The sequence below is a fragment of the Oncorhynchus mykiss genome, chromosome 2 (genome assembly GCF_057628025.1).
Source record: "Oncorhynchus mykiss isolate SJ-2025 chromosome 2, ASM5762802v1, whole genome shotgun sequence".
NCBI lineage: Eukaryota > Metazoa > Chordata > Actinopteri > Salmoniformes > Salmonidae > Oncorhynchus > Oncorhynchus mykiss.
Genome location: NC_143023.1, coordinates 34,260,477 through 34,285,215, shown reverse-complemented (window position 1 = coordinate 34,285,215; position 24,739 = coordinate 34,260,477). Strand labels below are relative to the sequence as shown.

Below are 24,739 nucleotides of genomic sequence, written 5' to 3'. Positions count from 1 at the left end.
TCCATAGGCTACGCTATGGATGCAAGTACTGACCATCCATCAAAATGATAGTTTTATCTATGTTTTTAGGCTATACAGTGTTTGTTTACATTTACTTTGTTTACAAACATTGGAGTAAATGTGGAGTATTCTTACATATGAAACTGCAAATTAGATGGTCTCTTTAGATGTGGAATTGCAAGGTCATGAAAAACAATCACACGTTAAACTATTTTCAAATATGAAAATGCAAATGAGATTTTTACAAGTGTCACTGTTTTTCACATGTGAAAATGCAAGTGTGATTTTCACATAGGAATGTTTTTCATATGTCAAGCGGCACATCCTATTCTCACGTGAAAGTTTTCACATGTGAACCGCAAAATTTCACACGTCAAACTGCAATTCACATGTGAGGTGAAAACATGTTATTCTCCTCACATGTGAAGAGGTGGTGCTAACATCTACATTTAATGTACGTGGAAATGTGGTTTCACGTGAAATTTAAGCTCAATGTGAAAACGGCTATTTTACTTGTCAAACTGCAAATTTGACATCTATTTTTGTTGTTGTAAATGCCGGCATCTCCAGTAGTTCTCTAGGGCAGAGAAAAGGTTATGACCGCCTGACACGTTATCAGATGGGACAGGATAGCAAAACGTCACTTTCTCTTCCGTTGTGATCAATTGGACTTGGTGGTGTCATGATATCTAGATTACATCCTACAATCTAGAGACAGTAGCATTAGACAACAACGTTTTTAACAGTCAAACAACCATCATTGAAATCAACAGGCAATTTTTGCATCCAACACATTTGCTTCTTGAGTGCGCTATTTCCATCTCGGAAAACAAATGGAGACAAACCAACACACAAATCAGGGCCCATAAGGTCCGTTGTTAAGTCAGTTTTCCACAACCAGATTGCTTGTGACCTCAACTGCAATGCATGGGAGTTCTGTTTCCTCTCTCTCCCCCTCCACAGTAAATCACCATTAAACGTGTCAGGCTGATTTAGATCGGGCCCTATTGAGGACTGGAATAGGGATGGTTTATTCAAAACCTTGTTGACAGACCTGTGATGGATCATTTGTTCATGATTGGACCAACTCAAGCTTATTTTACATTCATTCGAGGCTTTGATTGTGTTCTGTTTGTGATCTCTCCCTCCCTCTTTGTGCAGTCATATTTTCTTCCTGTCCCTTTTTGGACAGCGTGGTCGATTTAACTCTCTCTCTGGCCATCTTTTCCCACTTTTATAATGACGCTCGATAAGGCTGAATATCGATCGCTGTTCTGTTCTTCTCTTTCTGATATTCTTCTTTCTTCCCTTCTCCCTCTCCCTCTCTCTCTACCCCTGTTCTCTACCCACCCCTTCACTTTCTCTCCCACATATCTCACCCCTCTTCTCTTCCTCTCTTTCCCCCTATTTCTCTCCTAATCTTCCTCCTCTTTTTCCTCCCTCTCTTTCTCCCTTCATCTCCCCCTCTCTCCCTCACATCTGTCTCCCCTTTTATTTCCCACCATCTCCCCCATCTCCCCTCCCTCCATTTTCCCCCTGTTCCTCTTTCTCTCTCTCTTAGTGTGACCCAGGGGAGTCCACCAAGTTGCTCTATGATCTGCTCTACACAGAGCCCATCAAGACAGTCCTGATGCCCGGCTGCAGCTCCGTATCCACACTGGTAGCAGAGGCTGCTCGCATGTGGAACCTCATAGTGGTGGGTAGCTACTGTGTGTGTGTGTGTCCCATTCTTCTCTCTCTCTCTCTCTCTCTCTCTCTCTCTCTCTCTCTCTCTCTCTCTCTCTCTCTCTCTCTCTCTCGTCATCTAATAATCAACCTTAAACTTTAGTCAACCTTTTTAGCCAAGTAATTAATTGTGAACAAATGAAATCTCCCTATCTATCCTTTTCTCTCCTTCATTAAAAGCTCTATCTCTTTTTGTTTTTCTCTTCACTCCCTCCACTTGTCAGCAACTAGTGCCCTGGGCCTGTCTGCTTGATTTCCTCTGTTCTCTTCCTCTCAGCCTCCTTGTTCCCACTCTAGCTGTCTCCCCCCGACCTCCTCCCTCCCTCCCTCCCTCCCTCCCTCCCTCACACACACACACACACACACACACACACACACACACACATATATATATATATATATATATATATATATATATATATATGTGTGTGTGTGTGTGTGTGTGTGTGTGTGTGTGTGTGTGTGTGTGTGTGTGTGTGTGTGTGTATATATATATAAAAAGGGATCTGGCTCTTTAGTGAGAGAGTGTATACCACCACCAATCGCCACACACTTATTTCTGTCTCTGTTCAACCCTCAGGAGGAGTATCTCTCTGCATGTCAAACAAGCCTATCAGAGAGGGAATAGAGCCAAGGACCAAACAGACCAGAATCAAGGGACTTCTGGGTGCTCCAATTGTCGGCTGTATTCGGATCTCCCAAAGCCTAGTGTAGCAACTCAGTCTACATTTAGAGCCAATCTCATTGACCCAATACAAGAAAAAAGGTCAAACATTTAGCAACGGAAAACAAAAATGTGTCTTTCTTGTTGGACAAATCCAGTTAATCCCTTCCTGTTATAGTCCATTTGGTGCATAATGAACACGACCCTGAACCAACTCATTTTGAGGCTAGTGTTTCAGGTCGTGAAAAAAGCACATTGGAGTACTTCTCTTCTGCTTCCTGCAAAGTGGTGTTTTATGAGCCCCTGTGCCCCGCCGCTTTGCTCCATTTCCTTCAATTTCATTCTCCCGTGTGTGTGTCACCCCTAATGCTGGAGCTGTTTTCCACAGGCTGATACCATTGTCCCCCTGACTGCACTCAATTGTGAGCTGGCAAACTCCATTCTACTCTACATGTATTGTCTGCTGTCCATGTATTGGGGGCTCCACTACCTCTACATACACCAGGACATTTGTTTACGCTGGGACTCGATATTGTACATGACGTTTGACATTTGACATTTATCATCAGGTCTCTCTCTACCTTCTTCTTCTCTCATTCCCTGATGTCAGGGTGCCGATGCTCTGAACACCGAAACCAAAGTCATGATAGATATAGAACATGAGACCCCCTTCGCCTCTTACTTCAATTGAAATCAGTGCAATAAGTTGCATTGGTACGGAATACATTAGGACTGTATATTGCCTGGCTGTGTAGTGTTTTAAATGTTTATCTCCCTCTCTCTTTCTCAGCTGTCCTATGGCTCCAGCTCTCCAGCCTTGTCCAACAGGAACCGCTTCCCCACCTTCTTCCGCACCCACCCCTCGGCCACCCTCCACAACCCCACCAGGGTACGCCTCTTCCAGAAGTGGAAGTGGACAAAGATCGCTACCATCCAGCAGACCACAGAGGTCTTCACTTCGGTCAGTACACTCTCTCCGTCTATCTCTTCTCTCTATGTCTCTCTCTCGCTCTCTTTCTATCGCTCTGTCTCTCTCTCTGTCTTTCACTCTGTCTGTCTCTTTCTCTCTTTCTTCCACAGTCTCCTCTTCAGTGACTCTCCCTCATCTTAATGAGCAAATGAGTGTGTGGGAGTGGGTGTGTGCGTACGTGGGACTTATATGCAGTATGACAGTCTTTTAAGTATTCAATCCCACAATTGATCGTGGATTTGTTGGAATATTGGTGGTGAGCAACCGGGTGGATGATGTGGCACTTGGGTTCTTTCCTCTAATGGAGGTTAACTCTATCGCTCCTCTTTCCCTACGTCTTTTCCCTCTTTATCATCTCCCCTTCTTTCTGCCTCTCGTTTTTCTCTCTTTTCCCACCTCTCTCTCTCAAATGATCTTTCTCTTTCTCTCCCTCTGTCCTTTATTATCTCTTTCCTCTTTTACTCTCTTCTTTCTTGGTCCATTTCAATTTCTTGTGCCTTTCCTTTCTCATTTTCTCACCCCTTCCATCTTTCTTTCAATCTCAACCCCCCCCCCCCTCTCTTTCAATCTTCCCCATCCCTTCTCTCTTTTGTCTTTCCTTCTCTGTTCTCTCTTCCTTCTCTCTTTCTATCTACCCTCTCTCTTCTTCTCTCATATAGACTCTAGATGATCTGGAGCAGAGGGTGAAGGAGGCTGGGATTGAGATCAGTGTGAGACAGAGCTTCCTCACCGACCCGGCTGTCGCTGTCAAGAACCTCAAGGTGCTTTGATGAAATATTCAATGGGGGGGGGGGCTGCTGTTGCTCTCCCCTGCTCACAGCTGCGCCTGTTAGCGAAGTGAGGTGATTTAATACAGGAAATGAATACAGGAGGCTAATTAGCACTACCAACTGCCAGGCTGTGAAGTGCCGAGTTAGCCGAGGTTGTACCATAGAATTGGAATAGTCAAAGTGTAAAGGCTTGTATCATTATTATTGAACTATGCGAATGTATTTTCATTACCATGGCTTAAATCATTGCGCTTCCTGTCATTGAATAGCGTCAGGATGCCAGAATCATTGTGGGGCTCTTCTATGAGACGGAAGCCAGGAAAGTGTTTTGCGAGGTGAGTGTTTTTCATTGTTTGACCTCAAGTTATGTTGAGCATTAAATCATCAGGCTATTTGTAGTTATTGATCTCTATTGTATCTTGAACCTCTGTCTGAACAAATTACCATTTTTATTTAATTCTAATTTGTACTGTGGTGATGATGTAGCCTTGAGAAGCAAATAATATTTCTGTGTAATTAAGAATCATTTAACAGACAATTTAAGTGTTTCATCTTCTTCTTTTCTGTCTATTTTCCAAATGTTTCTCTCTCTCTCTCTCTCTGCCCTTCACTTTTTTCCTATTTTCTCTCTCTTTCGCTTTCTCTCCCCTCTCTCCCTCCAACTCTCTCCCTCCAACTCTCTCCCTCCAACTCTCTCCCTCCATCCTCTAGGTATTTAAGGAGAAACTGTATGGGAAGAAATATGTGTGGTTTCTGATTGGTTGGTATGCTGACAACTGGTTCAAGATCAAAGACCCGTCCATCAACTGCACCATCGAGAACATGACAGAGGCGGTGGAGGGCCACGTTACCACGGAGATCGTCATGCTCAACCCCGAGACCGTCCGCGGAGCCTCCAACCTGGTGAGAACATCTGGGCCGGATCTCATACTGATCCAGGATCAGGTCCCCCAAGTCCATGTAAGGTTATTGATTATGATCCGCATTCCAACGTGGTGAGCAACATCTGCTCTCCATCTGGTCATGTCGTCCCTTCAATTTCACACGCTGCCAGCTTAGCTGCTGATTATCTTCATATACCTTCCTCTACCTGCAGAGCAGCGGCTTGATGTGCTTCTGCAATAGTACACTCTAGGGGAACATTAGGCTTTTCCACACCACATGTTTCTTAGCCCAGGGCAGAGACACATACTTAGACATTTATATGAAATAAATGTCCCTGGCCCAGGGCTATCCCTCATAAATATTCAACTTAGGTGACAATGGAACTCTGTGATTGGCTAGCCCCAAAAAGCTGGCGTAAAAGCTGTCTTAGCCCTGAACTAAGTACAGTACCGTTTGATTTCAAAGGCTAGTAATACGTAACTAGTAATATGCCTAAATATAAGTTGACCCTAATGCAACTAACATAGTGATTCTAATTATAGAAATGTCATACTAATGAGTTTGGTGGACAATAATTCCGTTTGAAAGCCACACGAATGGTGACGCTCATATATCAACCTTCCCGATGTCTGGTCCAATCAGACCTCTCAGGAGTTCCTGGGGGCGTTGATGAACCGGCTGGGGGGTAAGAACCCGGAAGAGACAGGGGGCTTCCAGGAGGCCCCTCTGGCCTACGACGCTGTCTGGGCCCTGGCCCTGGCCCTCAACAAGACTGTGGCCCCTCTGAAGGCCAAAGGCCGCAGGCTGGAGGACTTCAACTACAACAACCATGACATCACAGCAGAGATCTACCGCGCCCTCAACACCAGCTCATTTGAAGGCGTGTCTGTGAGTACAGGAGGGAGGACCATCCAGTAGAATATACTAGGGCCATGTTCATTAGGGCACAAAATGTTTGAAAACCTTTTGCAATGGAAAACGCAAATGAGTGTTTCTTATTATACAAGTCCAGGTAGTCCAACCCTGGTTGGAGGATTAACACACGTGTGTAATGTATGTATTGGCTCATTCAATAAGTCTGAATGGAAGACAGTAGATTTCTGACTTGATGTAGCACTTTTCTTCTCCTTCAGGGCCATGTGGTGTTTGATGCCCAGGGTTCCAGGATGGCGATGACCCTTATTGAGCAACTGCAAGGTAAAGTCATCTGTCACCATTTCAACCATATTTCAGACTTTCCTTGTTCTGGATATCCTACAGTAGTTTTTTTTTTGTTGTTTAAATGAGAAAGAATCATTGACATTCGGTTGGGGAGCGATTGAATGTCAGCCAGTCCAGATCAAGGCTGTCTGCTGAAGCTGTTCTTACTTTCCCTCCGCTCTCACCCGTGTTGATTTGAGAGCAAAGCGGGGTTTTTTGGACAGGCAAATTGGGTTTATTTCTAAATGTGTCGAGTCAAGCTTTCAGTCTAATTGGAAGAGGCCTGGACCGAAGCTAAAGTGGCATATTATTGTGTACCTCTGTTTTTTTTGGAGCCCTAATGGATAACGAAAAATAATAATCCTACTTCTGCCTGCCTGCACTCGGTGGCATTTCGCGTGCTGCCGTGCTAGTGACGAGGTGGGGTAATTGGGTTAATACATTGAAAGCCTTGACTTGAATTTGTGAATTATTCTCGTCAGTATTCATGGTTAAGGATGCCACATATTCATTCTCTCCCTCTGTCTTTCTTTCCCTGTGGTAGCTCTGTGTCGGTACCTCTCTCTGTGTCGTCTCGATCTCTTCGTTCCACTTTTTCCCCTCTTCCCTCTTTCTCTCTATTTGTGGATCTGAAATGTTCTGCCGTGCACTTCCGTAGCCTTCTTTTCATAATGATGTTTTGATCTGTCGTTCTTTTTCAAAGTGTTTCTTTTGCTTGTTGTCGTTTGAACCCTTCATGACCCAAGGACATTATGTAGGCTGGAAAGAAAGAGGATCTGAGAAGATGTTAATTGAACTATCTTCTCCCTCTCGCTGTGTAGGAGGCAGTTATAAGAAGATTGGATACTACGACAGCTCTCAGAAGAATCTCTCCTGGTTCGGCAACGATGTGTGGATAGGTGAGGCAGAGTTGATTACGTTTGTCTTTGTCAGGCTTCCTGTGTATGTCTCTCTCTCTCTGTGGGTGTGTGTGTGACTGTCTCACTGTGAGTCATCTATGTAACCATCTATCTCGTTCCCCTCACATTAGACCTACTGTTACGCCTTCTCTTTCTCTAAGCCCGCGATGCCTCCATCCATCATTTCCATGTCAGACAAATCACCACTTCTGGCTTTAAAAGCAATCATTTGGACCCTCATCCTCCTTCACCCAGAATTAGTTTACACCCACAGCCCAGTGGCCAGACCATGGCAGTCAGGAAAGCCTGACCCCACCTACACTTCTTCACTTTAGGAAAGTTCAACATCCACCACAGCCACAGAGCGTGACACTGTCTGCAGAGAAATGCTGTTACTGTCGATTTTCTTCAGCCACACCAAGACAAATGTTGTAGTTCAGTTGTTTACCGGCCCAGCCCTCCCTTGAGAGGTGACACACTTGTGCCTGGGCTCAGAATTACTGCACCGCTAATCAATCGTGCATGCTGGGAGTCCAGAGAGAGGGCACCGTTGTAGACTTTTAAGGAAACGATTTGTTTCCAAGGCTTAGCTTAGCCTCCGAGGGGAGCGGGGCCAATGGGTCCAATCAGAGACGACTATATGGTGACCTGTATCTATCTCTGTCCTTCACAAGGCCGACTTACTGTAGGGCTGAGTTTGGGGGTCTTACTGTTCTGTAGTGTGACAGGAGTGAGCTTGGTGTGATGTAGGTTTACAGAGGTGAGGATGGTTTGTTCCAGAGGTGATGGAGGGGAGTCTAGTTTTCTGGAGTGTGATAGAGGTTAGTTTGCTATAGAGGTGACAGTGTTAAGATTAGTTGACCCGCACACTCTTAGAAAAAGGGTTCTAAAGGGTTCTTCAGCTGTCCCTATTGGAGAACCTTTTTAGGTTCCATGTAAAAACCCTTTTTGGTTTCAACCATTTTGGGTTCCATGTAGAAGCCTCTGTGGACAGCCAAATAACCCTTTTAGATTTTAGATGGCACCTTTTATTCTAAGTGTGTACAGTAACAGAGGTGAGTCAAGATTACTGGCGAGTCGCAGCCCAATGGGCAAAACTGGTTGGTCATTTTCCACGTCATTTCAACAACAAAAAACGTTATGACGCTGAATCAAAAAGTCATCAACATTTTTTCACCCAACTTTGATCCTAAATCCAATGGGGAAATTCTTTGTTGATTTCATGTTGAATTCACATTAGTTGACAACTCAGTCAAATATAAATCAAAACTAGACATTGAACCGATGTCTGTAACCAGTTGGAGAGTTGAGGTTATTTGTTATAGAGGTGACGGAGGGGAGTTTAGTTTGCTATAGAGGTGACAGTTTTGTTTTTTGCTATAGAGATGACGGAGGTGAGTTTAGTTTGTTCTTGGGGTAACGGAGGTGAGTTTAGTTTGTTCTTGGGGTAACGGAGGTGAGTTTAGTTTGTTCTTGAGGTAACGGAGGTGAGTTTAGTTTGTTCTTGAGGTAACGGAGGTGAGTTTGTTCTTGAGGTAACGGAGGTGAGTTTGTTCTTGAGGTAACGGAGGTGAGTTTGTTCTTGAGGTAACGGAGGTGAGTTTAGTTTGTTCTTGAGGTAACGGAGGTGAGTTTAGTTTGTTCTTGAGGTAACGGAGGTGAGTTTAGTTTGTTCTTGAGGTAACGGAGGTGAGTTTAGTTTGTTCTTGAGGTAACGGAGGTGAGTTTAGTTTGTTCTTGAGGTAACGGAGGTGAGTTTAGTTTGTTCTTGAGGTAATGGAGGTGAGTTTAGTTTGTTCTTGAGGTAATTGAGGTGAGTTTAGTTTGTTCTAGAGGTAACGGAGGTGAGTTTAGTTTGTTCTAGAGGTAATTGAGGTGAGTTTAGTTTGTTCTTGAGGTAACGGAGGTGAGTTTAGTTTGTTCTTGAGGTAACGGAAGGGAGTTTAGTTTGTTCTAGAGGTAATTGAGGTGAGTTTAGTTTGTTCTAGAGGTAACGGAGGTGAGTTTAGTTTGTTCTTGAGGTAACGGAGGTGAGTTTAGTTTGTTCTAGAGGTAATTGAGGTGAGTTTAGTTTGTTCTAGAGGTAATTGAGGTGAGTTTAGTTTGTTCTAGAGGTAACGGAGGTGACCCCTTGTTGAATTACTCCGTCACTTTCTCTCTTCACGGTCGCCCCTAACAACCACTTCAGCTCAGCTGTCTTCCTAATCACTGTGGCAACTGTTACAGAGCTTGGTCTCCATGGCAACACCCTGTCCTGATTCCTTGATCAAGGACGGAGGAAGGTTTAAACAGTGCAAACACATCAGCTGACAGGACAGTGCTCGCTCTCTCATCAATGCACACAGGAACACACCCATCTTCTCACAGCCGTTACTCTGTTCTTAGACAGGATGTCTCAGATGTCACTTTAGGCAAGTCAGTGGTGTGATATCGCTGAAACCGTCAAACCAAATGTGGGCGCCCTGGTATTGTGACACCCCTGGGGCTCGACACTGTGTCACCCTCTTCCTGACATGGACACGTCACCACACACTGACACAAGTCCATGTCACTGTCACCGCCCTTACATAAGGACACAGTGACACCCACACCCCGAGAAGCTGTCAGGATCTGCAGGCAGAGCTGGATTTAGACAGACAGGAGGATACAGAGAGAAATCAGAGACAGATAAAGTCAGTCAGCTGCACTTTCAACCATCTCCTACCTTGAAAGAACCAATGCTTATTTTTTGGTTACTTTTTAGTTATGCACATGTTTTGAGATATTTAGGGTGAACACGTCCTGATTTCCACATCTGTCCTTGTTTATTCTCAATTTCTGTACCTTCTTGGTCATTGAATTAAATCATTGGTTACTGTGTAAATTGATTGTGCCAATTTCATTTGATCCTTTAGGTTGGTGTCTGTAGAGGTTACTGAGCGTAGTGCCCTCCCTGTTCAAATTCTGATTTTGATCTTAATTCAAAACATAATTGTCCTTTTGCCCAGTTCTGTTCTGAGTGACATCAAGTACAGTACAGTAGTCTGTCTGTCTCTTTAAGGCATGGATGGACTAACCTCTGCCCTGCCTCTTTCTTTCTTTCTCTCTCTCGCTCTCTCTCGCTCTTTATCTCTCTCTCTGTTCAGGTGCCGGGCCCCCGGCTGACTCGACGATAGTCATTGAGGAGTTTAGGTACCTCTCTCAGAAGCTGTTTGCTGCTGTGTCTGTCTTCGCTGGTCTGGGCATCCTGCTGGGCATCGTCTGTCTGACCTTCAACATCTACAACAGCAACGTCCGGTAAGATTATAACTTTATTTCCCCTCCAGAGGGAATTTATCTCGCACATTTAAGCAACACAGTCATCGTAGGCCGTCATTGTACATAAGAATGTGTTCTTAACTGACTTGCCTGGTTAAAGGTTCAATTAAAAAAAGATTACAGCTAGAAAAATAGCTAGCAATTCATCATCAACAATTCATCATCATCACGCTGGGTCGAGTATGACTGTCTTCCTGGTGGGTCCTGCTTGTAGGTCTTCAGATGGCTGTGGGCAAGTGATAGTCACGTCTATGTCGACCTTTGGCATTACTGTTTCCAATCCATGCAGAATGCCTTGTCACTTTGCATTCAGTGACAAAATATGCCACGTTTATGACATTGTTTTGATGCTGTTGTGACAAGTAGTTCCAATGCAGTGTTACGGACAGTGCACGTGAAACAGTCCCTTTGTGGGTTTCTGTCTATATTCTCTGGCCTTTCTTCATACCCTCTTTGTGTGTGTTGTGCCAGGTACATCCAGAACTCCCAGCCCTACCTGAACAACATGACGGCAGTGGGTTGTATGATGGCCCTGGCTGCTGTGTTTCCCCTGGGGATCGACGGACACCACATCCACAGGTCCCAGTTCCCTGTGGTCTGTCAGGTAACGCAGCTAAAGCCGTGGGAATGGGTTGTTCTTCTGGTGCTAGAGTAGAGGGATGTGCTGTGATGGCTTGTCAGGGGAAATTATTTCTCTCTCTGCCTCTGTTTCTCATATTCTATCTCTCTCTCGCTCTCGCTCTCACTCGCTCTCTCTCTCTCTCTCTCTCTCTCTCTCATTATCAATTCAGTTGTTGCTTTATTGGCATAATACAAATTGCATTTGCATTGCCAAAGCATAAAAAAGTTAAATATTGAATCAACAAAATCTCTCTCTCTCCCTCTCGGTCTAGTTCCGTCTGTGGCTGCTCGGCCTGGGCTTCAGTCTGGCATATGGCAGCATGTTCACTAAGATTTGGTGGGTACACAATCTCTTCACAAAGAAGGAGGAGAAGAAGGAGAAGAGGAAGGTAAGCCTTTTAGGAGGGCCAGAGGAGGGAACAGGGAAGCTCCAGAGTCTACAGTACTGAATGTGTGGTGTTGGCAGATAAAAAATACATAAGCCGCTGGGGGATGTGCTTTGCTCTGCATGTTAAAGTATCTCTGTATATCCTCTACTGTGGGATATACTGCAGTACAGTAGAGTCGAGTACAGTAGAGTCGAGTACAGTAGAGTCGAGTACAGTAGAGTCGAGTACAGTAGAGTCGAGTACAGTAGAGTCGAGTACAGTAGAGTCGAGTAAAATAGAGTACAGTTGAGTACAGTAGAGTAGAGCAGAGTAGAATACCGTAGAATAGAGTACTGTAGAGTAAAGTAGAGTAGAGCAGCGTACGACAGGCTTGAAACAGACAGGAGTCACACAGACACACGTACACGCACACAAATGCATGCACTCGCACACAGACACACCCACTCACTCACACTCATACAGAGAGATACCTTCACACACACTCACTCACTCTTACCCGTGATGCTCACACTATCGGCTTGATTACGCATGCATGTGTGTGTCCTTTCTAAGATAGTGTGTGCTGAAGCTAGCGAGACACTGCGAGTGTGTGATGTGTTGTGGGAATTCTTCTAAGACCTAATCAGGAGAATGAGAGATTAAGCCATTTATGGAGCATTTATGAATATGTATGAGTATTAAAGTTCTATGTGGAAATCCAACCTTCGGGGGCTTTATTAGTTGAGCCAATGCAAGACGAATCAGGTTGACTTTCAACTCTCTTTAATGGCCGTGCAAGGGCAATTTGCCAAAGAGCTCTGTGAAAGTACTTAAAAAAGTTTCCAAGTCAGAATATGCAGTCAAATCATTTCATGCACTTGGAGAGAAGAGGTGACAAGGTCTATGCGATACGGTTTGGTTATGTCTGGGGTGAACGGTTGCAGGGCTAGAAGCCAGCAAGAATGAAGTGATGGAAAATGAAGAAGCATGTTGTTTATTTTGCTTATATCATTTTTTGGGGCCAAATTTCTTCTTGATATGTTACTCATTCAAAAACCACTGTTGTGCATATAGCATCCACTGCCTAGAAACTCCTCAATTTACACTTAGAATATTTCAACAGTATTGTCTAAATGCTAATGAATTTATGTGTGCTTTATTTAACCAAGGAAGCCCATTGACATGAATCTCTTTTTAAAGGGAGCTCTGATAACTTAAGTATTCTGTGCTGATACACGTATACAATGCTGTACTCTGTTGGCATTTTATCTACTGTATGCTTGAGCCCTTTTGTCCTTGTTTGTGGACTCACTGCATTACCCTTGGTCCTTGGATTGTGATTGGTTCTCCTGTATCCCTGCAGCACCTGGAGCCATGGAAACTCTATGCAACAGTTGGAGTGTTACTAGCCATAGACATCCTGTCACTCATGATTTGGCAGATTGTGGATCCTTTACACATCACAGTGGAGGTACAGTGACACTGTCGTATCGGTCACACCCCTGGACCTTTTCCTAATGTTGTTGTGTTACAGGCTGAATTCAAAATGGATTCAATTGTTGTTTTTTTGTCACCCATCTACACACAATACCTCATAATGACCAAATGAAAACATGTTTTTAGATTTTATTTTGCAAATGTATTGAAAATGAAATACAGAAATATCTAATTTACGTAAGTATTCACAACCCTGGGTCAGTACTTTGTAGAAAGAAGCACCTTTGGCAGCGATTACAGCGGTGAGTCTTTCAGAGCTTTCCACACCTAGATTATGCAACATTTGCCCATTGTTCTTTTCAAAATTCTTCAACTCTGTAAAATTGGTTGTTTATCATTGCTAGAGATCCATTTTCAGGTCTTGCAATAGATTTTCAAGCAGATTTAACTCGGCCACTCAGGAACATTCACTGTCTTCTTGGTAAGCAATTCCAGTGTAGAGACTATATACAGGGGGGAAAACGGTACAGAGTCAATGTGCTGGGGCACCGGTTATTTGAGGTAATACATTTGAAGTCGGAAGTTTACATACACCTTAGCAAAAAATACATTTAAACTCAGTTTTTCACAATTCCTGACATTTATTCCTAGTAAAAATTCCCTGTCTTAGGTCAGTTAGGATCACCACTTTATTTTAAGAATGTGAAATGTCAGAATAATAGTCGAGAGAATTATTTATTTCAGCTTTTATTTCTTTCATCACATTCCCAGTGGGTCAGAAGTGTACATACACTCAATTAGTATTTGGTAGCATTGACTTTAAATTGTTTAGCTTGAGTCAAATGTTTCAGGTAGCCTTCCACAAGCTTCCCACAATAAGTTGGGTGAATTTTGGCCCATTCCTCCTGACAGAGCTGGTGTAACTGAGTCGGGCTTCCTTGCTCACAAACGCTTTTTCAGTTCTGCCCACACATTTTCTATGGAATTGAGGCCAGGGCTTTGTGATGGCCACTCCACTCCAATACCTTAACTTTGTTGTCCTTAAGCCATTTTGCCACAACTTTGGAAGTATGCTTGGGGTCATTGTCCATTTGGAAGACCCCACTCATGTCTTGAGATGTTGCTTCAATATATCCACATAATTTTCCCTCTTCATGATGCCATCTATTTTGTGAAGTGCACCAGTCCCTCCTGCAGTAAAGCACCCCCACAACATAATGCTGCCACCCCCGTGCTGCATGGTTGGGATGGTGTTCTTCGGCTTGCAAGCCTCCCCCTTTTTCCTCCAAACATAACAATGGTCATTATGGCCAAACAGTTCCATTTTTGTTTCATCAAACCAGAGGACATTTCTCTAAAAAAGTACAATCTTTGTCCCCATGTGCAGTTGCAAACCCTAGTCTGATGTTTTTATGGCGGTTTTGGAGCAGTGGTTTCTTCCTTGCTGAGCGGCCTTTCAGGTTATGTCGATAAAGGACTCGTTTTACTGTGGATATAGATACTTTTGTACCTGTTTCCTCCAGCATCTTCACAAGGTCCTATGCTGATGTTCTGGGATTGATTTGCACTTTTCACACCAAAGTACGTTCATCTCTAGGAGACAGAACGCGTCTCCTTCTTGAGCGGTATGACGGCTAAGTGATCCCATGGTGTTTATACTATTGTTTGTACAGATGAACGTGGTACCTTCAGGCGTTTGGAAATTGCTCCCAAGGATGAACCAGACTTTTGGAGGTCTACCATTTTTGTTTCTCGGCTGATTTCTTTTGACTTTCTCATGATGTCAAGCAAAGAGTTTGAAGGTAGGCCTTGAAATACATCCACAGGTACACCTCCAATTGACTCAAATGATGTCAATTAGCCTATCAGAAGCTTCTAAAGCCATGACATCCTTTTCTGGAATTTTCCAAGCTGTTTAAAGGCACAGTCAACTTAGTGTATGTACACTTCTGACCCACTGGAATTACTGCAGTGAATTATAAGTGAAATAATCTGTCTGTAAACAATTGTTGGAAAAATGACTTGTGTCATGCACAAAGTAGATGTCCTAACCAACTTGCCAAAACTATAGTTTAACAAGAAATTTGTGGAGTGGTTGAAAAACAAGTTTTAATGACTCCACCCTAAGTGTATGTAAACTTCCGACTGAGGATCTGAGGACCCATGCTAAATCGTTTCAGTCTCCTGAGGGGGAATAGGCTTTGTCGTGCCCTCTTCACGACTGTCTTAGTGTGTTTGGACCATGATAGTTTGTTGATGATGTGGACACCAAGGAACTTGAAGCTCTCAACCTGCTCCACTGCAGCTCCGTCGATGAGAATGGGGGTGCTCGGTCCTATTTAGTCCACAATCATCTCTTTTGTCTCGATCATGTTGAGGGAGAGGTTGTTGTCCTGGCACCACACAGCCAGGTCCCTGACCTCATCCCTATAGGCTGTCTCGTCGTTGTCGGTGATCAGGCCTACCACTGTTATGTCATCGGCAAACTTAATGATGGTGTTGTAGTCGTGCCTGGCCATGGAGTCATGAGTGAACAGGGAGTACAGGAGGGGACTGAGCACACAACCCTGAGGGGCCCCTGTGTTGAGGATCAGCGTGGTGAATGTGATGTTACCTACCCTTACCACCTGGGGGCGGCCCGTCAGGAAGTCCAGAATCTAGTTAAAGAGGGAGATGTTTAGTCCCAGGGTCCTTAGCTTATTGATGAGCTTTGAGGGCACTATACGCTGAGCTGTAGTCAATGAATAGCATTCTCACATAGGTATTATTTTTGTCCAGGTGGAAAGGGCAGTGTGGAGTGCAATAGAGATCACATCATCTCTGGATCTGTTGGGGTGGTATGCAAATTGGAGTAGATCTAGGGTTTCTGGGATAATGGTGTTGATGTGAGCCATGATCAGCCTTTCAAAGCACTTCATGGGTATTGACTTGAGTGCTACGGGCCGGTAATCGTTAGTGTTCTTGGGCACAAGCACTATGGTGGACTGCTTTAAACATGTTGGTATTACAGACTCGGACAGGGAGAGGTTGAAAATTGCCAGTTGGTCAGCGCATGCTCGCAGTACATGTCCTGGTAATCCGTCTGGCCCTGTGGCCTTGTGAATGTTGACCTGTTTAAAGGTCTTGCTCACATCGGCTGCGTAGAGCGCGATCACACAGTCTTCCGGAACAGCTGGTGCTCTCATGCATGTTTCAGTGTTATTTGCCTTGAAGCGAGCATAGAGGTAGTTTAGCTCATCTGTGCTAGCAAAACAGTCCTGTAGCTTAGCGTCTGCTTCATCTGACCACTTTTTTATTGATTTAGTCACTGACGCCTTCTGCTTTCACTTTTACTTGTAAGCATGAATCGGGAGGATAGAATTATGGTCAGATTTGCCAAATGGAGGACGAGGGAGAGCTTTTTATGCGTCTCTGTGTGTGGAGTAAAGGTGGTCCCGAGTTTTTTTTCTCCTCTGGTTGCACATTTTACATGCTGATAGAATTTTGGTAAAACGTTTTTCAGTTTCCCTGCATTAAAGTCCCCGGCTACTAGGAGCACCGCCTCTGGGTGAGCATTTTCTTGTTTGCTTATGGCAGAATACAGCTCATTCAATGCTGTCTTAGTGCCAGCCTCTGACTGTGGTGGTATGTAAACAACTCCGAAAAATACAGATTAAAAATCACTAGGTAGGTAGTGTGGTCTACAGTTAATCATGAGATACTCTACCTCAAGTGAGCAATAGCTTGAGACTTCCTTAGATATCGTGCACCAGCTGTTATTTACAAAAATACGTTGTCCGCCGCCCCTTGTCTTACCAGACGCCGCTGTTCTATCCTGCCAGTGCAGCGTATAACCAGCCCGCTGTATGTTGATAGTGTCGTCGTTCAGCCTTGAAAGTTTAGATATTACAGTTTTGAATGTCCCCTTGGTAGTTTAAACTTCAGCGTAGGTCATCTATTTTATTGTCCAAAGATTGCACGTTTGCTTGCAGAATGGAAGGAAGTGGGGGTTTATTCAATCGCCTACAAATTCTCAGAAGGCAGCCCGCCCTCCGGCCCCTTTTTCTCCGCCTCCACGCAAATCACGGGGATCTGGGCTTGTTCCCAAGAAAGCAGTATATTGTTTGAGTCAAACTCATCAAACTTGTTAAAGGAAAAAAAAGGATTCTGCCAGTCCGTGGTGAATAATCGCAATCCTGATGTCCAGCAGTGATTTTCGGTCATAAGAGACAGTAGCAGCAACATTATGTACAAAATCATTAAAAAAATAAGTTACAAACAAAAAACACAATCGGTTTGGGGCACATAAAACGTATGCCTTCTTCTCCGGTACCAACCCACTGTTCCCCGGTAGGCCATTATTGTAAATAAGAATTTGTTCTTAACTGACTTGCCTAGTTAAATAAAGGTTAAATAACAAAATGGTGGAGTAATAACATTGTTGATCTATCCTCAGTTTTCTCCTATCACATCCATTAAACTCTGTAACCGGTTTAAAGTCACCTTATGGTGAAATCCCTGATTGGTTTCCTTCCTCTCCGGCAACTGGGTCTATTGATACACCATCCAAAGTGTAAGTTAATAACTTCACCATGCTCAAAGGGATATTCAATGTCTGCTTTTTAAATTTTTACCCATCTACCAGTAGGCTTTTTTTGTGAGGCATTGGAAAACCTCTGTGGTCTTTGTGGTTGAATCTGTGTTTGAGATTCACTACTTAACTGAGGGACCTTACAGATAATTGTATATGTGGGGTACAGAGATGAGGTAGTCATTCAAAAATCATGTTCAACACTATTGTTGCATACAAGAGTGAGTCCATGCAACTTTACTACTGAACTTATTTAAGCTTGCCATAAAAAAAGGGTTGAATACTTATTGATTCAAAACATTTCAGCTTTTAATTTTCTCTTCATTTGTAAACATTTCTAAAAACATAATTCCACTTTGACATCATGGGGTATTGTGTGTCGGCCAGTGACCAAAAATTGAAATGGTATCCATTTAAAATTCTGGCTGTAACTCAACAAAATTCAATATTAAAAAGGTACTCACACATCTGACCTGTCTTTTTTGAGGGGGCATGGTAACAGAAGAAATAAGAAACCCACACACCACTCTTGATAGTATCACTGTTCTTTAGTAAGCTTTTATGTATTGGCCACACGGCCTTCGTCAGGCTGTAACACAACAAGATGTGGAAAAAGTAAAGGGGCGTGAAAACTTTCTGTATGCTATGTGGCATTAGCTTTCGTATGTTAGCACTGTCACATGTCTGGTGTTCAACAAAATATTATTTCTTTGATGTCAGTCATCTTGTTGTTTGTTTACTTTCTACTTGTCCGTTTTAAAGTTAATAAATTGCGGATATCACAACGGGAATGTCTTTCACCCTGTCTCTCTCTCTCCCTGTCTCGCTCTCCCTGTTATTCTCTCTCATTCTCTCTTTCTCTCTCACATCCTCCCCCCACCCTCTCTCCGAGTAGAAGTTCACTAGGGAGGCCCCTAAAGGAGACTTGGATGTCCTGATTCAGCCCCTCCTGGAGCACTGCACCTCAGAGAAGATGAACACATGGCTCGGTATCCCTCCTCTATTCCCTACTCCTTCTCTCGCTCACTCCCTCATTCCCTCTTTTTTTCACTCTCTCACTCCCTCAATCCCCAGTCCATTCATTGTAAATTAAACACTCCTCGTATCTCAGCCCCCCACATTAGCTCTTCCTCTCTTGTTTTTGTCTGACCCCACTTTTCTTCCCCTCCTCTCACTCACTCAAGTCAGTCATTCCCCGCCTTTATCTTTCCCTCATACGCTTTCATTTTATCTTCTCCTTTCATCTGTCTTTCTCTCACTATCACCATACTGCCTCTCTTCCTGACAGTGGCAGCTCTTCTGAATGCATTATACTATCAAATTCAAATAATATGGGTCACAAACTGTGCCATTGCCCCATAGCATTCCCTCTCTGTGCTATGCAAATGTATTGTCACCCCATTGAGCGACGTAATGAAAGAACAATGGACACTTGGACAGAAGAAATAAAGGGGGAATATGCATTTCCTTCAGTCAACTGCCTAACATCACTCCATTGTCTTCGCTTTCCATCTCGCTCTCTCATTCTCTATCTATCTCTTTCTCTCTCTCTCTTTCTCTCTCTCTCTCTTTCTCTTTCTCTTTCTTTCTCTCTTTCTCTTTCTCTTTCTTTCTCTCTCTCTCCCTCCCTCTATCTCTCCACCAGGTGTAGTGTATGGCTACAAGGGACTACTGCTGTTGCTGGGGATATTTCTAGCCTACGAGACCAAGTCTGTTTCCACGGAGAAGATCAATGACCATCGAGCCGTGGGGATGGCTATTTACAACGTGGCTGTGAGTCTCAACCATCACAGGGGGAGTGCTCTGGTTTCCGCTCTGCATTTTAGGCAGTCCATCGAGCGAATGATCTCCAAGCAACAATTAACTATTGGTAGAACGATAGCAGGGGCTAGACATTGTCTCTGTGTGGACATGAGATTCAATGATTCGTCAGTGCATAATGATGACATACTGCTAAGACTCATTATTTCTGGTGGTAAGCATGTGCTCATAAATGTATTTTTGGAAGACATATTTTTGGCATAAGGCAAAGCATTAGTGCTATACTTAAACAATAATTTGAATTTGATTTGAATCGGTGAAGGATCATCACCAATAGATAGCAGCGATAACATACCATTGCACCATCTAAGTGTTGCAAACAAGTAGCCATAGCCATTCGGTAATCCTCACACAGGTGTAATCCTACTCACACAGGGGTAATCCTACTCACACAGGTGTAATCCTACTCACACAGGTGTAATCCTACTCACACAGGTGTAATCCTACTCACACAGGTGTAATCCTACTCACACAGGGGTAATCCTACTCACACAGGTGTAATCCTACTCACACAGGTGTAATCCTACTCACACAGGTGTAATCCTACTCACACAGGTGTAATCCTACTCACACAGGTGTAATCCTACTCACACGGGTAATCCTACTCACACAGGTGTAATCCTACTCACACAGGGGTAATCCTACTCACACAGGTGTAATCCTACTCACACAGGTGTAATCCTACTCACACAGGCGAGCAAATCCATTAAATGTCTGGTAATGTAGACTATTGCTGGAAGAAAACAAACACTGCTCTTATACGGGAAAACATTTTTTATAACTTTAGCTTTAGGCTGGGTTTCTATTTCTGCTCAACAATGTGTAAACATTTTAGTACTCTCTGAACAATGATTTACCTAATTGCCAGAATTTGCCCAGATTCCCATCTCAAAACAGCTTAATGAGGAACCAAAACACTTACGACTGCAAACCACCCACAGTTTTACATCTTTTGACTGCGCATTTGCTGTGGGGCGGTTGTGCAATTATGAAGTACATACAGTCGGTTTTTTTTTGCAAAGCAAAGGAAAGAACATTTAATTGATCAATCATTCATAAAGCTTGATGAAATTGTTAAACACAGCTGCAGTCCGGACAAAGGGAAAGCATAGATGTTGATTTCACCATTTTATTTAATTGTGTGTATTTCGTGGTGTAATACACACAGATTAATTATACAGTTCCCTGCATAAATGGTGCCCTGTATGAGATCGACTCCTTTAAAATAAATCTGCAAAGGCCTCCTTGTTGGGAAGCAGAGAGCTTTTGTAAGGCTTGATATTGTGATGATGTGCCAGTATGGTACTGCTAACCTGCTACTTCATCTATGACTTTTTAATGATGTTTTCATATTGGGAACCTCGTTGGAATGATAAGCAGTTGCCGAGCGCTTTTTGAGATCTTATTTTCCTCTTTCACCTCTCCCTTGATATTTACCTCTTTGTTTCTCTCCCTCTCTCATCCCCCCTCGTCTCTGCAGGTGTTGTGCATGATCACGGCTCCCGTCACTATGATCCTCACGTCACAGCAGGACGCTTCCTTTGCCTTTGCCGCTCTGGCCATAGTGTTCTCTGTCTACATCACGCTGGTGGTGCTCTTTGTGCCCAAGGTACACTATACTGTGTAGAATAGGTCTGCGTCCCAAAAGGCACCCTATTCCCTTTATAGTGTGTTACTTTTGACCAGGGCTCTGGTCTATATAGGGAATAGGATGCCTAGGACTCTGAGTCATTTATCAACAGTATTTAATGTATACTTGCATCAGCACTCGAAAACAAAGTCTCAATACTTTCCTCAATGTTAACATTTCCAAATTCACATATAGTATATGGTTCTTCTCTGTCTCTCTGGCTGTGCAGAATAATGTTATACTCTATTCTATTCTAGATGCGCAGGCTGATTACGCGTGGTGAGTGGCAGTCGGAGCAGCAGGACACGCTGAAGACCGGCTCGTCCACCAACAACAACGACGAGGAGAAGTCTCGCCAGCTGGAGAGAGAGAACCGTGAGCTGCAGAAGATCATACAGGAGGTACAGTACACGTGTTTTGATGCACCTTAGCTGTCAACATAGAATCACAATACATCTAGATTGAAATATGTCTAATACATTTAAAGTACATCTGAATTATTGGAACTAGTAATCAATCATTCAGCCAATCTTTATCATACAGGTGGTACTACAATGCACACTCACTTTGATACATTAGATATCAAAATACAATGCATCTATTAAAATACATCTAATATGTCTGAATTATTTGACCAACCAATCAATCTTTCCAATCATTAATTTTGTTATATTTTACAAAGAGATACATTTGGTTTGATTAAAACATGATTGCTACATAAGGAATACATGTCTAATTCATGCTCAGTGAATGATTTATAAATGATTCAGCTTTACCCATGAGTGTCCAGTATTAATAAGACCTCTCCCTCTTCCGTGCTCTCAGAAAGAGCAGAGGGTATCGGAGCTCCGCAACCAGCTGGTTGAGAGACAGGCCCTGCGCAACCGACGACGGCCCTCATCCGGCACCAATCAGAACCACAGCAACCCGTCTCCGCCCTCTTCCCAGCCAGACCCCAAGTCTCTCCTGCCCCCACCCGGTTACCCCAACCCCGCGTCGGACAATCACTCCTCCTTACCCCCCTCCTTCTCCAACTCCTCCAACCTGTACCAGGCGGACAGCAAGATAAGTCGCAACCACTGTCACAACAGCCAGATCCCCCTGCTCTACAAGTGAAGGGGGTGGGGGGAGGGCTGGAAGAGCGCAGAGCACATGGAGGAACGAACACACATGGAGGCACTGTGACTTTCACTTGTTATGGAAAAAGAGCACAAGCTACTGACATTGACAGAGTGAGTGGAGGCACACGACGGCAGAGGACTTTTCCATTCACTACAGGCTGCTGTGAGGCGAGTCACCCGGGGTAACACCAGTCTTTCTCACAGTCAATCTCACTGTGGGGACCTGAAGCACTTATGACTAGTAATATGAGTTATTGAATAAGAGACGAGCACATCCCAGAGTAACCCTCAGTCTACTTGTGGAGACAAGAAAATGGACAGATCTCCCCTTTTCACTCCTCCTCTTTCCTCCTTCCCTTTGTTTGTTTTCTCGTTCTGTTGTGCAGATGTATCTAGGATCTCCGGGAGGACTTTGTGTACTGTGTGTGTTTGCTCCTTTTTGACTCCCGTCTCTATTTGTCTCTTTTTGACTCCCGTCTCTGCCTATTTGTCTTCTGTTTGTTGAAATAGCGAAGCACCTGGTAATTGATTAATATTGTTATTGCATAATGTATGATATGTTATGTCATGGATTCAGTGTTGTGCCCTATATCTATTTAGTTCAATCGTTTTTTTTGTGGGGGGGCTAAAGGGGTGGAAACTGTTCAAATGCAATTACAGTGGAAAAAACAGCACAGTTTCCCTGTGGATTCAATATCAAGACGCCATCTAAACTCAGTGTAAAGTCATCCTAACTGACAGTGAATTGCCAACATTATAGCCATATGCAGTAGAGGGTTTTGGAATGTGCACCCACATTTTGGGACAATAGCAAGAGATTTGTGGATGTTTTGCTGTATACATATTCAAGTACAGCTTTGTATCTTCAATCACATGTTTGCTGTTATATGCTCTTGAATAGATGAAACCCATTTGATAAGAAACGAGTGTAATGTGATATGTAACCTAATACATTTTCTATGGATCATCTTTTTGAACGTTTACAATTGGACTTGAATGGATATGTTCCGGCGATTTGAACTTTCTTGGACACATCAGAGATATTCAAAGGTAGCTCAACCTCCTAAAGATTTTAAACGCCATATGTATTATGCATCAGTCTTCCAAGCCTTTTTGATTTTCTTTGTCTTTAGGGGAAAACAGATTTTAGTGACAATCTGTATATAAATGTAAATGTGAGGGTACATGCCTGTCACCCGTTGGTCTTATATTTGACGTTTCTTTCCGAATTGTCCCTCCAATTTTAGCTTTGTACAACCACATTTGTGAATGTGATGACGAAGAGTATATGTAAAGGATTCTGACATGCGTCTACGACAGTTAATATATATATATGTACAATCTCATTCGTTAGCAATTCGTCCAAATGTATGAAGCAATGATATAACACAGCTTTATTGGCAAGTTACGCAAGTGACGATACTTTTCCAAATAGCATTATCTCATGTTGCACTATAGTTCAAGACGTAACAAGGTTTCAGGTCAGGATTTTGTTGACGTTCTAATGACATACTGTAGCTCAGGGTATAGGAAAGTGAGATATACAACCTCTCCATAGGAAGTTATTGGATGAAATAGTCCCTATTTATTAACTGTACATGGACGACATTGGGTAATATTGTTATATATGTATGCGAAGATTATTTAGAGAAATATACTCTTGCACATGTATGAATATACACTGAGTGTACAAAACATTAGGAACACCTTCCTACTATTGAGGTTGCAGCCCCTTTTGCCCTCAGGATGGCCTCAAGTCGTCGGGGCACGGTCTCAAGCTGGTGTGCCTGGCACCTACTACCACACCCTGTTCAAAGGCACTTTGTCTTGCCCATTCACCCTCTGAATGGTTCACATACACAATCCATGTTTCAATGGTCTCCAGGCTTAAAAAATCCTTCTCCTCCCCTTCATCTACACTGATTGAAGTGGATTGAACAGGTGACATCAATAAGGGATCATAGCTTTCACCTGGATTCACTTGTTCAGTCTATGTCATGGAAAAAGCAGGTATTCTTAATGTTTTGTACACTCTGTCTATACAACTGGATTTTAAGATATTTGTATACACTATATTTACAATTTTAAATGTTGATATATTTCAGATTATATGTATTCAAATATATGGATAATCATAGTAAAATAAACCCATTGTTTTTCACTGAATTTGTGTATCATGTTGTGTTCAATTGGACTAATAATGAACATAATTTCATGTAAACACACTCATATACCCTGAAATACGACAGAACACTTCATTATACTTTGAATGGGTATTTTATGACAGACAATATGTGGTATCATAACCATGTCCAAAGGGACACGCATGTCACACACACAGCTGTTTTAACCACTAGATGTCACCATCAGTTAATGACACCTAAGGGATTCTGTTATCACAGTTTCTCAATCGCTTTGGCTCATTTTTTGAAACAGTCTTAACATTCTCTAAACTGTAAGTGCAATTGTCACAACAGTTTTATGGAACATCACAACTCTTTTGCATGCCTGCAAAATGTAGTAACTCACCCAAAACATTTAATTAATGCTTCAAAATCTAGTTATTGTGTCAGTAAATTGGCCAATGCCACCAAAATGAAACTTTTTTTTTTTGTTCATCGTGTGAGCCCTATTGGTCAAAATGTTTAGATGTTTTTTCACCATGGCAGTCAACCCTGGAAATGTTTGTTAAATACAAATGGCAGTTTTGTTGTACTTTTTTTTTTGCTGACACTGACTGCTTACTGTACTATACAAGAAT

The 24,739-nt window shown here is 43.1% G+C and overlaps 1 protein-coding gene across 2 annotated transcripts in view; it reads left to right on the top strand.

Moving 5' to 3' along the window:
- gabbr1a (gamma-aminobutyric acid type B receptor subunit 1a) overlaps positions 1–24,144 on the top strand; it is a 48,750-nt gene extending 24,606 nt beyond the window's left edge. For both annotated transcript variants that reach the window (XM_021560477.3, XM_090198013.1), the window contains 17 exons: positions 1,562–1,696; positions 3,180–3,350; positions 4,019–4,120; positions 4,399–4,464; positions 4,841–5,032; positions 5,657–5,902; positions 6,148–6,211; positions 7,036–7,113; positions 10,239–10,389; positions 10,882–11,014; positions 11,304–11,420; positions 12,763–12,870; positions 18,302–18,395; positions 19,052–19,179; positions 20,708–20,836; positions 21,115–21,258; positions 21,683–24,144. In XM_021560477.3, the coding sequence (XP_021416152.1) occupies positions 1,562–1,696; positions 3,180–3,350; positions 4,019–4,120; positions 4,399–4,464; positions 4,841–5,032; positions 5,657–5,902; positions 6,148–6,211; positions 7,036–7,113; positions 10,239–10,389; positions 10,882–11,014; positions 11,304–11,420; positions 12,763–12,870; positions 18,302–18,395; positions 19,052–19,179; positions 20,708–20,836; positions 21,115–21,258; positions 21,683–21,973 (2,349 nt within the window). In that variant the 3' untranslated portion in view covers positions 21,974–24,144. The remainder of the gene's footprint in view (positions 1–1,561; positions 1,697–3,179; positions 3,351–4,018; positions 4,121–4,398; positions 4,465–4,840; positions 5,033–5,656; positions 5,903–6,147; positions 6,212–7,035; positions 7,114–10,238; positions 10,390–10,881; positions 11,015–11,303; positions 11,421–12,762; positions 12,871–18,301; positions 18,396–19,051; positions 19,180–20,707; positions 20,837–21,114; positions 21,259–21,682) is intronic.
- Positions 24,145–24,739: the final 595 nt, after the last annotated feature.